This window comes from Typopeltis vanoorti, chromosome 8, assembly GCF_054136105.1.
Source record: "Typopeltis vanoorti isolate ZY-2024b chromosome 8, IOZ_Tvanoo_1.0, whole genome shotgun sequence".
Lineage (NCBI taxonomy): Eukaryota > Metazoa > Arthropoda > Arachnida > Uropygi > Thelyphonidae > Typopeltis > Typopeltis vanoorti.
Genome location: NC_143556.1, coordinates 66,560,789 through 66,575,219, shown reverse-complemented (window position 1 = coordinate 66,575,219; position 14,431 = coordinate 66,560,789). Strand labels below are relative to the sequence as shown.

The following is a 14,431-nucleotide window of genomic DNA, read 5'->3' as shown; positions in this document are numbered from 1 at the left end:
TGTGTCCACCATGGAGTTCTGATTTTTTTATCCTTGCAGACAACCTCACCACATGCCTCTCTGGCTGAATCAATCAGGGTTTTCTTCAAGGCTTGTCACTGAATCTCCAAGGTTTGGTTCCTGTTCTCAAACTCTTTCATTTTTTCTTGAATAATCTTTGTGTATTTTAGTCTACAGTTCATCTGAGAGCTGTTCAATTTTTATTCGCTTTAAAACTTTCTTACATGTTATTCTTTTCGATATGAAATTCAATTTTATCTTGCTCAAGACTAAATAGTGATTACTTCCAATTTCAAATCCTCTGTATACTGGTGTCCTGCACCAGGGAGAAAACATCATTATCAACAATAACATAGTCAATGAGACTTTTCTTATTCCTCACCTCTTCTTTCGATGTCAATTTGTGCATATTTTTATGTTGGAACATGGTGTTAGTAATAACCAGTCCATGTCCTGAGCAGAAATCCAACAGGTATTTGCCATCATTATTAGATTAGCTCTTTTCTCCAAATTTTCCCAAAATATTTTTGTATGTCTGACAATCATTTCCTACTCTGCTATTTAGATCCTCAACAAGGACCAACTTTTCCTTTTTCATTGTGTCAGTTGCTTTCTCTACAGCATCAAAAAATTCCTCCACTTCTACCTTAGTAGAACCTTCTGTGGGACCATAGGCACAAATAAGTCTCATTGTTCAGTTTCCCATTCTGATATTTGCCCACATCACTCTACTTGAGACTGCCTGCCATTCAAGATTAACCTCATATTTTGTGATGAATACTATGGCTACTCCTTCTTTTCCTTGATTGTCATTTCCTGAATATAACATTTTGTATTTATTGCTCAAAAAGATCTCACCAGTTTTTGTCTTTTTTTGTTTCAGTCACCCCTTATGTCGATCTGGTGCTTATCTAATTCCTCAGCTAGCTCCATTTCTTTGCCATTCAGGCTTCTTATGTACTGATGATTAACTCTGGTGATATTGAGTTGGGGTGTGATTTCAGATTTGTTATATATATATTTAAAAAAAAAAAAATATATATATATACAGGGTGTTCGGGATAAATTTGACATATTTATAATTAATTATATTTTTCCGTAAGTTACATGTATTAACACACACTTCTCTTCATTTAAAAGTTTGGACCCTTCTTCATTCATATACAAGATGTCAGAAAGGATGGATAGCTGGAACCCACCTGAATCATGGAAGAGAATAACTTGTATCATGATGATTCGTGCCCGCCATCAAAATAAGGATATTACGACTGCTGCCCAATGCTCCCTGAATACAGTAAAAACAATCAGGCATGAACTAGAGACTTGCAATGGTGACTACGAGGATGTAGCAAGAAGAAAGATCCCTAGCAGACGATCTGATTGCGTTCGTACAGCAGAATTCCTCGCAAATCTGCAGGAACAGGTGTTGAAGAACCCTGGCATTGGAATTCGGGCTTTGTTCGTGGAGTTGCTAACTGTAGTCAAGCCCTGGATAACAAGGGTAGCCAATGGTAGGCCGTATGTATGGCAGCAGGATTCGGCCCCTTGCCACACCTCTGGGAAAAGTCAAAAATGGTTGTCTGAAAATTTCTACGACTTCACCAGTCCAAATGTTTGGCCTCCAAACTCCCCAGACCTTAACCCCATGGATTATTTTGTATGGGGCGCAGTTGAAAAAGACACCAATCGCACTTCCAGTAATACAAAAGCCCAGTTAATGGATAAAATTAAAACAGTTTTTGCGGCCCTTCCCAGGGAGACTGTAGCATCAGCTTGTTCGAGGTTCCGAAGCAGAATTGAAGCTGTGATCGATGCTAATGGTGGTTATTTTGAGTAAATCTTGTTGATAGTATTGTAATTAACTCTGCCTGTAATGTTTTTTTGTCAATTCATTAAATTTAATAGATACAAAGAAGATTTTCTTTTTCCTTACGAAACTGTCAAATTTATCCCGAACACCCTGTATATATATATATAAGGCAGAGCCTCCGTAGCTCAGTCAGTATAGATGAAGCTTTTTAGTCAGAAAGACTTGGGTTCAATTCCCGTCAGTGACGCGAGGAACTTTATCTGGAACTCTTTCAACTGCAGGTGAGTTAGCCGGTCTCATACAGAGGTAGGGGATATTTTCACCTGGAAACTCAGGTTTTTCATCCCTCAGAACAGGCAAACCGGCCCATAAACATATGCATCTACAGACATAGAACATACCAGGAGGCATAGGGCTAACCATCTTATTCTCAACACCGCAAGGTAAAAGAGGAGAGAAGGAATAATAATAAGAAGATATATATATATATATAAGGCAGAACACCAGAATAAAAAGGTAACAATTATTCTAATTAACAACATGACATTTCATACTAATTATGTAGGATTTCTTCAGTAGAAAAACAGTAAAGACTAACAAAGGTGACAGCTACTTTATAAAAAAGACTGATGTGTTTTAAAGTATTCCTAATTGTGTATTGCACTGTTCTGCAAGCATATTGTGGGTGTTCGCATGCATGCATATGGCTATGATGTATTCAGATAAGTTGATAATTGGGTTTATATTTAGATGTTTAAGATCTAATGCCATTTCCAAAATTTTCTCTCAGTTATGTCATAGCAATGGTGTAATAGTTCTGATTTATCCCATAACACTTGATGTCTCATTGCTGAAGCATCTTGTGGGTCAGCTGAAGAGAGCACGTGATGACAAAGCTGACTCCTTACCCCTGCGGCATCCAATTTCTTCGACATGTTCTTCAGTATGTTGTTCAATCGATTTTTTTTGTCTGTCCATAATAAGATGATGGCAATTGCACCGCAGCTGATAAACCTCCAGATATTTAAGTGGGCTACGTTGAAATTTTGTAGATCGGATTAGTGACCTCATCTTGATAAAGGGGCTAAATTCTACTTTCATTTTATATTTTTTAAGTATTTTTGCCAGTTTTATGGAAATGGATATATGGAATAATATATGGAAGTGTAATGAAGCTTCTGTTTTCCTCTTCATTAGAAACATTTCTGGAGCCTCTGTAGCTCAGTCAGTATAGACAAAGCCCTTTGGTAAGAAAGACCTGGGTTCGATTCCCATTAGTGATGTGAGGAACCTTTATCTGGTCTCTTTCGACTAAAGGTGAGTTAATTGGTCTCATACAGAGGTGAGGGTTTTTTTTCCCAGTAACTTGGGTTTTTCATCCCTCAAAACAAGCAGACTGGTCCTGTGAACACACGTGGCTACAGTCATAAAATATACTATGGCAAGGAAGGCAATGGGAAACTACCTTGCTCATAATCATCTCCCTAATTTGGTAGCATATAGCTACCCTCACCAGCCATATGCCTGAGGGAATAGGATAGGATAGAAACATTTCTAATCTTGTGATGATTAGAACTGGCTATAATGTGGTCATTATAGGCAGTTTGAAGGAGAGTGGTTTTTAAATGTCGAAGTTCTGTAGTTAATTCATCCTTGTTAGTAATGAGTGTGTGTGGGCTATTGCTCCCAGTATGGAACTGATACCCAATTTTTGAGGTCTATATGATGGGAAGAGGCATGTAGATATCTATCAGTGTGTGTAGGCTTTCTAAATAAGAGAATTTTAATTTTCTTGATTCCTGATTTTGAAGATCCAAAAATGGGATTGAACCATTAGATTCTAATTCATAGGTAAATTTTATGTTAGGGTGCTGGTGATTCAAGTATTTATGAAAAAGCAGAAATGAAGGTAGTCCATGGTTCCAGACTAAGATATCTTCAATGTACCCTTTCCATAATTTTGATTTATGATGGTATTCTTTTAGGACCTTTTTTTCAAATGTTTCTCTATAAAGATTTGCTAAAACTGGCCAAAGACTGCCGTTGACTAGACCATAGTTCTGTTTGTATATTGTGTTTTTATATTTTAAATATCCAAATGAAATAGAGTGCCATAACCTTCTTTGAAAATTTATCTTATAGCACTATAAGTAGATCCTTGGTATGAATGTTGGTAAACAGATTTACTATATTAAAGCTTTCTAAAATGTCAATTTAATCAAGGATAATGTTGCTGATGCTGGAAACAGAGGATGGTGATTGTCCTGTTATATCATCAAGTATTTTAGCTAGTTGTTTGATAAAAAGATCTGTCAGAGAATCTATCCCTTCTACTATTGGACATAGGGGTGCACCTTCTTTATGAATTTTGGGAGTCCCATATAGGCATGAAGAAGAGGTTGAAGAAATTGGGGAGTTAGTCTGGTATCTCTGTTAAACTCATAGGTTTTTTCAAGAGATTATTGGTGCAATTTTGAAGCTTGTTAGTAGGTTTCAGTAGGTCATGATCCATAATGGATCATGACCTACTGAAGTGTCAGTAATAAGAAGCTGTTTAATTTCATAGTTATAATTATCTGTGCCAAGAATAACAATAGCATTTCCTTTGTCTGCTGGCAGGATCATTATTTCAGAATTTTTTCTAAGATTATTCAGAGCAGCCTGTTCTAAAGTGAAAGATTATCAATAGGCGGTTTCACTGCATTTATCACAAGTGCTGGTTTGAATTGAGTCAGTGAAGTCTCTCATAGAGGTAAGACAGAAGTAGCTCATTCAACTTTTGCTAATAGAATTTCTTTAAGTAATTTTTAGGACAGACTGCAAAGTTAAGATCCTTGTTGAGAACAACTTGTTCGATGTGTGGGAGTAATATAAAAATAAATAAATTATAACAAGAGGTAAACCATGTATCAGGAATACTTTCAATATATTTCTTTTAACTAAAACACACTCTAAAAAACCTTTTTTTTGACAGCATCTTTAGAGTGAATATCTACAATAGCTACAATGTAAAATTTATGATTCACTAATAAAGAATATATGAAGCTGTTCTTCTCACTGCAAGAAGTTCAGAGACAAGAATAGCTTATATGTGTAATGCACCTGTCGTACAGGTCATTGTTTCGAATGGCTTGTTGATAAATGCTTGAGTCTAGTCCACTACAGGACTGGATTACTGATTCCATCATCATCACATCCAGGTGGTGACATTGCAGAAACGAATAAACCAGTAGATTATACGGGAATTGTGGTTAATGAAGTGGAGGTGAGTAGTCTATTGCATAACCTCAATGTCAATACATCTGTGGGATTGGATGGTATACCAGCTCGTGTTGTACGAGAAGCAGCTAAAGAATTGTCAGTACCCTTGACCATTTTGTTTAATTTGAGTCTCGGGTCTGGGTTAGTCCCGAGCAGGTGGAAAGAGGGGAAAATAGTTCCACTGCATAAAGGTGGTTCCAAGACTGCTGTTGTAAATTACCGACCGATTAGCATATCAGGAATCATTGTCAAGGTCTTAGAGAAAATAGTCAAGAGGAAAATACAAGATTGGATAGAAGAAAATGGGATACTGTATCGGGGACAGCATGGTTTTGTGAAGGGTAGGTCATGCCTCAGTAACTTGCTCACGTATTATAACACAGTGACGGCTGAACTGGATAAGGGTAATGGGTTTACGGTGATTCTGCTGGACCTTGCCAAGGCCTTTGACAAGATTCCACATGGAATTCTAATCAGTAAATTGCAGCATATGGGAATGGACATGGGGTTGGTGAGATGGATAGGAGGGTGGTTGACGGAGAGATATCAGAGAGTGGTTTACTCGGGAGTGGAGTCCACAAGACGGCCTGTGACTAGTGGTGTGCCACAAGGATCTGTTCTTGGACCACTGCTGTTTAATTTGTTCATAAATGATATAGGAAATGATCTGAGAGGAACAGTTCATTTGTTTGCGGATGATGCAAAGTTGGGTAGGGCAATAGTGAATGCAGATGACGTCAAAATTTTGCAGGATGATTTGGATAGATTGGAGGTCTGGGCTAAGGAGAATGGATGTCAGTTTACTGTGGCAAAATGTAAGGTTATGCACTTTGGGGTGAAAAGATTGGCAGCAGATTACTGCATTGGTGGAACCCTGCTCCAGGAAATTGATGAGGCACGAGATTTAGGAGTGTTGGTAGATAAGGAATTGAAATTTAGGGGACACATTGCAAAAGTGACCAAAACAGCTCATCAAATCACTTGGTTGCTGAGGAATACGTTGACAAGCAGAGACAAGCAGGTTATTGTTCCTCTCTATCGAGCCTTGATAAGACCCCATCTAGACTACTGTGCTCAGATTTGGTCACCTAGGTTTCTTCTTGATGGGGAGGAGGTGGAGAGGATCCAGAGGCGAGTGACCAAGATGATAGCAGGTCTGTGGAATGAACCGTATGAGAACAGGTTGAGGATTTGTGGGTTGCAAAAATTGGTTGATAGGCGGAGGAGGGGAGATATGATTGAGACATTCAAATTACTGAAGGGTTTCTATAAAATTAATTCAGAAGATATTTTTGAGAACAGGGCTGGTTGTGGGAGGACTAGGGGACATCCATGGAAACTGGGCAAAAGTGTGGTTAGTAGGGGTGTTAGAGCTGGGTTCTTTACTTTTAGAGTAGTGAATGAGTGGAATGCACTCCCTGAGTCTGTAGTGGATGCTGTGACAGTGAATGAGTTTAAGGCGAGGTATGATAGATACTGTATGAATGTCAAATAGTTGTGATGAATATGATTTGGGGCCTCCCTCGATGAGTCTAATGACTCCCTGGAGTTGCCCGTAATAATAGTAATAATGATAATAATAAAAGGAAATCCTGATAGATATTCACACTGCTGTGAGAAAACTTTGTTACATTCCTTCATGGGGCCAAGTAGAAGGTCATTTTCAAGATAAGATACCAAAATCAAGGACCAGTCTTATTTCATGGTTTTTTTTTTTTTTTTTTTTTTTTTTTTTTTCAGACACATAAGCAATGAGTGCTGTTACTATGGTTTATAAATTTTCTCAAATTTCATAGCTTCATAGTCTAACCTATGTAAGCTTTGCTACAAGAAAGCAAATTTTGCAGGTAATAGGATAGGATGGATGGATACTTTAGGAAAGAAATAATGTCTTTAGGAGATTGTATAATAGAATAAAGTATCATAAATCTGTGAATTAAAAATTGAAATGGCTGTGGAGAGATCAAGCTCTTTTTTTTTTATCTTCATCTTGTAAAATATGAATAGCCCTATTTTTTGCATGGTAAAATGCTAAAAAATAGGATATAGTTGATGAAAAGAGCTAATATATGTAGATATTGATTTGTAATGGGTCAGTTTTCTATAAACATCAAGTAATAGTCCACCTCATATTTATTTCATTAATTAACATATCTAGATTTTGATACTAGGGCATTGTCATTTGAACTTATCTGTTCAAATGACAATGCCCTAACCACAGAACTAAACCATATTCTCAACACTTTCTCAGCCAATGAATACCCCCCTCCCAAAAAAAAAAAAATCCAAAAAATATTGAAACCAATACCCTCCCCCCCCCTCACAACAAGGATTACTCTAAATCCATCACCATACCTTGTATCCGCAGCACCTCGGAAAAAATTACAAAAATCCTAAAAAAACATGATTTAACTTCTTGTTACAGACCATATAAAAAATTGGCATCCCTTATCCGCTCTACTAAAGACCAACCTCTCCCCCTAGACCTACCTGGTGTATACCAGGTTCCTTGCAGCTGTAAGCTGTCCTACTTTGGCCAAACAGGCAGGACAGCTAATATCAGAATTTCAGAACACAAGGACTACATCCGGTTTCACCAATACAGCCACTCTGGTCTTGCAGACCATGCACTGGATACCCGCCATAGAATACGGTGGAAGAAAGCCACGATAATACACCGTAGTAAACTCAAATACGAAAGGCTTTTCATGGAATCAGCCTCAGCCCTAAGAAACAATCCAAACCTCAACAAATTTGGGTGCACGAGACTGCCCCAAATTTTGGAAATCTACATCAGAAGGCCTTCAGCCCAATCGCCCAAGAATACCAACATTGCCCGCTAGGGGACACCACCAGCAGGACTTTTAGGAGAAAGAATAGCTTCCTGCTTCATCCTCGTTTACTGTTTGTTGTGCTTGCGTGCACGTGTCTTGCTTTTAAGTTCCTGTGAAAATGGCAACGTGACGTTGCCGAAATATTGGAAGTGTATTAAAATTTATTTTAATGTATATCCTAGTATACGTTGTAATTTCCTTAAGCTATTTAGTAAAAATACATAACCAACGTCTAAGCCTTTCCACGAGAAAAACGTATCTAGAAAGGGAAGGTTGTTTTATTATTATTATTATTATTTCAGTTGTAAATTTGATTTTGTGATGGTAACCATTAAGAAAATTCAAGAAGTTATACACATCTTATATTGCCAAAGAGTAAAAAATAGTATTCATATGATGTTGATGGTCTTAGAAGCACTTCTTATCAGAAGCTGTTCTGAAACCATCAACTTGTGAACAGGTTGTCATTTGAGTTGTTCTCAATAAAAGTAGAAGAAACAGTTTTTTATGTAGATCTGTTTCCACCTGATTTTACGTAGATCTGTTTCCTCCTTCAAATGACAAGCAAGAATTTCTAATCAACAATATGGATTAGCTATGGATTCTCCATTCAACTGCAAATTTGTACATGGAGAAATTGTAGTAGTAGCTTATCAGAGATTGCTCTGAGACTATCAGCATGATTGCATCATATGAATGATATTTTTACAGTATTCATTATTGAATATTTTTACAATATCTTGAATTTTCATCACAAAATAAAATTCACTATCAAAATAGAAACACCAAATTATCCTTTCTAGACACATTAATCAATGAAATAAACAGGAAGTAACATATCACTTAATGTTCATAGACCCAGTTTATTTACAAACTAGCTCTTTTTACCACCCTTGGCAAATGTTTGGCATTATTACCATGTTAAAAAATACATCTGTTCAAATTTTAGAAGAAGAAGAAAAAGACAAAAAAGAAGATAAGCACTTGACCATCTCTACAAATAATTCATTTTTGACAGTTTTCCATAAAGAGCTGTCTATATCAATCATTGTACACAGACACTAAATGCACCATTACATATTTCAGATGCAAGGTCTCTATTTCTCTACCCATACTACAAGATATGGGTGGATATCTTATAAAACAATTTAGTAAACTTAACTTCAGTGTTTGTACAGCTTCCTAAAGATAGTATTCTTTCTAGAAATATCCTACTGTCTATAAAATTTACTGTTCCTGTTGCAAAGCTTACATAAGTAAGACTGGAAGAAGCTACAAAATTAAGAGATGAATACCATAGCAACATTTCTCGTAGTTCAACTGTGAGAAATGCTGGAAGATAAGTCAGGACTTTTATGCATCTGTAGAAAATCATGAAATTAATTAGTTTCAGTTTACTGCCTTACATGAAATGACTGCCTGCCACCATTTCAAAGAAAAGTTGTTTGCTTGCTCAGCAGTCTGAAAAAGAAATCAGGGTCTCATTTTATCTGCCATTTGAAAATTACTTATTCAGTCCTGTGCATTAGACCTTTACTATTCCAACCTCTTCAAGCTGTTGAAAAAAAAGTAACCATTATATGTGTTAGGTGCATCACACACATAATAAGCTTCTCTTAGTTATAAATTACTTATTTCCAAAAAACATAACTTGTTTTTTAAATTTTTTTATTATATAGTGAATCATAGATTTTTTACATTTTGTGCTTTCTGTTTGTGGTAGATATTTACTCTGATAATGCTCTTAGCAAAATATGCAGTGCTTTACTTCAAATAACAAAAGTATTCCCAATATAGGCTATGTTGATACAGGTTATTTTAGATCTAAGGTTTCATTAGTTAAATAAACTTAATGTTTTATTTTGAAAAGATGGGAAATGTTTGTTAAACATTTGTTTGATGAACTAACTTTTGACAAGTTGGGAGACATACCATCCTACTGTTGGATTCTGAATATATAGAGATTTGAGTAATTAATATTTACTTCAGAATCCAACATGATCTTCCATCACATAAGCTAGACTTGTAATTATTATTTAATGTAAATCACTTGTTTATGAATTAATGCTCATGTAACTATCTTTAAGTTCTATTAATAATTAATTAATCAGGATATATAATAATAGTGAAAAGACTCTGTATTAAAATATTATTAAGTTTATTTTATTTATTGCTATGTTAATGTTATAAGAATTTGTATTCAACAATTTAACTGCATATTAATTGAAATGTAAATATTCCTTATTTGTTCCTGTATGTAGAGGTATAACGTTGTGCAATGCCTCAGTTTTATTATATTTTGTTTTAGTTGTCATTAAGACGTATGTAAGATAGCGAGTGCGAGTTTAGAACAGAGCATGGCAGATCGGTATTGAAAGGCTGAAAAGGATTTGAGTAGAGGAGAGCATGAGAATAATTTCGGCGGGAAGAAGGGATATTTAAGCGAAGAACAGAGAAAACGATTCATTCGGGGGAATCAGAGTGAGATACTAATGAGCAGAGAGATAACAGCAAGTCGGCGAGTCAGTCAAATAGCTTGCTAAGGTCTACTAGTCAAGGAGCGAGTTAGCTAGTAAGTTGCTGAATAACAAATAAAGCAACGGAAGATAGCAAAGTAGCAACTGGATGACTAGCGATAATTTTGTTGGGATTTTGACTCAGGACCGACCTTTCAGGAACACACAGAAACTTGAAGAATAGCACGAAGTAACTAAGAGAATAAGTAGAGGCAGCAAGGTTAAATTTAAACGATAGCTATGTTAAGAGATATAGTGCCTAAGAGATTAATTAAATGCTGGAAGAATAGGCTACTGTGCATAAAAACTTCAAGTTAAAGAATTACTGTGTGTTACCTTAGTTCATGAGTTATTGGTAGAATACTAAATTGGTCAAGTGATGTCAAAGATAGTACAAGTGTTTTGCTCCAAGCAAGAACCTTTAACTATGTGAATTGCAACCATTAATTTATTCAGTTATTACTAAGAGGATTTGTTTTGTTTTTTAATGAGTGCTGTTAATTGTTTTAAGTGAATACAGTTATAAAAGGTGTCCGTACATAATTAGATGAACAAGGAAATTTACCGGTAAGAATTAACCAACTTTGTTACTCCTATGCAGAGATATATGTGTGTTTCTTCCTAAAATATCCCTACATTAACAGTAACTTTTGTGGAGAATAGCTGGAGTGTGGATTGAAGGGTGTATACTTGTGAAGAAGCGTTGCCGCCCTTATATATGTAATTGAAACTTAAGTAACTATAAGATATTAATGTAGTTGGTTACTAAGGAATTTATGACATTGAACTTTTTCAAATGGTTAATTGAATTTTGTGAAGGCTGTATTTCAGACAACAGATTAACCATTGCCTGAAATTATATGACTATATTACCAGATGAGCTAAAATGTTTGTAATAACTTATTCAGTGATTTAAACTAAAGTGTATAATTTGTAAGCCTATATTAAATGTTTGTTTTATTGATCTAAAGTTGTACTTTGCCTGAATCTCTTTTACTGCACCGTTCATAAAATAATCGAACCAAAGCGGGTGAATAAAATAAGTTAAATAAACTCAGCCTATATACATAATAACAACACATAAAAGGGAAATAGTTGAGAGTTGGTTTTACTTTAATTCTTGGACTAATTTAGATATAGAGTGGTGCAGTCAATAAATATAAATTTTCTCTATATTTGGATTAGAAATCAACTAGCAACTTAATTTTTTTTGTTTAAGAACATCGTACTTACAAATTGACGGATCTAAAGTATAGGTTAAGACGAATTAGGATCCAACACTACAATGAGAGGATGGTATGTCCTCTCAAAATTAGAGGTAAATTTGTCTATTATTATTGTTATTATTATTACTTGACACTTCCAGGGAGGGCACCTACTCTACAACTCTCTGTCTCCACTACTCAACCCACCAACTACAACTAACAACAACCACACCAATGCAGCCTACCAGCACCACTGGTATTTCCACAGACAATCACAAACATCCATGCCCACTGCAGGATTGGAACCTGCAGCGTTTTGGCTAGAGAGCAGATACACTAACCAGTCAGCCAACCAGGTTGACTGTTAAAAAAATAAAAAATATACATATATGATTTTTTACTTTCTTTAATTTAGTTTGCCGTTATGATCGACAATCAGAATGGGGTCCATGCGATCCTGTTAGTGGTCAGAAAACCAAAGTTATGCGCCTCTTAAGTAGTATGCCTTCAGAATGTGAAAGCACCAAAGTAGTTAGCAAGCCTTGTCAAGGACGTAGAGGTGGAAAGCATAGTAAGTTTATTAATAAATATTTATTAATGATAATTATTAAATTTATCTCAAATTATTATTATTGTGTCAGCTTCTCCAGAGAATCCAAGGAATCATGAGAGACAATTCTCTTATATGTCATTCAGCACCTAAATATTTATCCTATCATTCTTTGAACATATTCACCAAAGACAAAGCATAATCTATTGGTAATCTATTTGCAATGGAAGAACTTGAACATCATATACATCCTAACTATACCCTTTGTTTACAGGTTGACCTGAAGTTCTTTCCCACCTGCCAAAATCTTGCTTATGTCTATGCTGTTGTAAACTTTCACATAATTATAAATTACTTATTATGTTCATTTTTTACAGTTTCATAAATCATATATAAATTTCATAAGTAGTCTAAAATCAAGTTTTTAGTTGTGATAACATATTTTTTGAATTTCATTTGTTTGCCCTTCATGGTGACAGTAAGAGTATTATGAAACTGATAATACTCTGAAACTACTATGTGCAAACACATGGCAATATAAACCAAATTGAACATATTTAAGTAATCAACTTACCTTGATAACTAAATAAATTAAATTCTGTGTGATGATACTGCGTTCCCCCTTGTTATGGGAGTTCACGGTAACATCTAGTCCCCCCAAATTTTATCCGGGCTCCGGAACCGGCATAGGCTGATGAATCAGACCTATGGCTGGGTCAGTTTTCCTGACTGTAATCCGTGTGTGTCCTCGGACTGGTTTGCCTACTGGTGGGATGAAAAACACCAGATAAACCGGCGGGAAAAACCCTGCTAACCACGCCCAAGACTGGCTAACTTGGCTATGGCTGAGGAAGATCCTTAAGCTCCTCACATCATTGATGGGAATCGAACCTAGGACACTCCTTCCCCAGGCATATGGTTGCGAAGCGCAAAGCCACTAGGCTAACCACGCAGATAACTTACCTTGATAATGGTAGTCAACATATTTCAGCATTTCTCTGTAGCCCTCTAAGGAGTTAAGGAGGAAGAACACTGCCACTTATATATGAGACAGGCTAACTCGCCTTCATTTGAAAAGTCCTTATAAAGGTTCTGCATTTTGAAACCACATATGTAATATGTGGTTTTGAAACTAGATTTTTCAAACCAGAGAGCATCATTGTTGAGCAAGCAACTGTTAGTTTAAAATAAAAAGCTTTGCGGTAACAGCTGTTTAATAGAAAAAATAGAAAATGTGTTGGACAACGTTATCCATCGTTTTCGGACAGTATTTACAGGATTTCCATTCCTGTGTGGTCCAGTGCATTTCTGGAACGATAAGCAGGCTTCCATACTCTGTAAGATTGCATGTTACAGTATGTAATTTTGTTTCTTTTCATAGTCTTCTAAGGAAAAGTTTAATGCACTGCCTTATGTAGAATTTGACGAAATGCTATGTTTAACGTGGTTTTTTGTACTCATACAGTTTGTACAGATACAGAAAGATTAGTAAACACCTACCACTCTTCTAGTTCCAAGTCTATATTGGTTACCAAGAAATGGGCAAGTTTGCATACATGTAATTTCATCCAGACATAGCATTTAATAAGAGTTCCAGTTTTTATTTAAAAAAAAAAAAGACTACAAAGAGAGGAAAGGAAATGCAGCTATAGGAATTCTTCTCTATAAATCAAATTTAAATAGAAATGATCATCCAAGGCTTTTCCTAGTTTGTGACTTTTAAAACTCACCTTAACATTTTCATTTTGAGTATGGTTTAGCACCTGCAACTGCATGACTATTGCATTATTATCATATGAGAATTTAACTTACTGTTCCAGTCAGAGCTTATAAACAATCTATCCTATTGGCACAGAATATAGTTCTGAGACTTGGATGAAATTCTTACTGAAAATAAAATTTTGTAAGTTGTTTCTTTTCATTAAACATCCAGATTATATGTGGGATGTTAATTTGTTCTCATATAAAATCATTGTTATAGCTTTAATTAATTTGTCTAAAACTTAGCATAAAAAAGTTGAAGAAGCAGTTCTGGAAAAGAAGATGGCATACCAAAAGTTCTTAGCAAAAATAAGTCAACAGATGCCATAAAAGAATACAGAGAAAAATGTAAGCAAGCTAAACTGTGTGTAAAAGTAGCTAAACAAAAGTCATGGAAAGACTTTGGTAAGAGTATGGAAAATAAACATCAGGAAGGTGGCTATTGAAGAAACTTAGAAATGGAGGAAAGATACTATAAAAGGATGATAAAGGTG

General features: G+C 35.6%; 1 protein-coding gene across 1 annotated transcript in view; it reads left to right on the top strand.

The window, feature by feature from the left end:
* Positions 1-14,431, top strand: part of LOC150104067 (uncharacterized) — an 87,532-nt gene that overhangs the window by 54,548 nt on the left and 18,553 nt on the right. Inside the window, exon 5 of the mRNA XM_090397256.1 lies at positions 12,042-12,197. Within this exon, the coding sequence (XP_090253382.1) occupies positions 12,042-12,197 (156 nt within the window). The remainder of the gene's footprint in view (positions 1-12,041; positions 12,198-14,431) is intronic.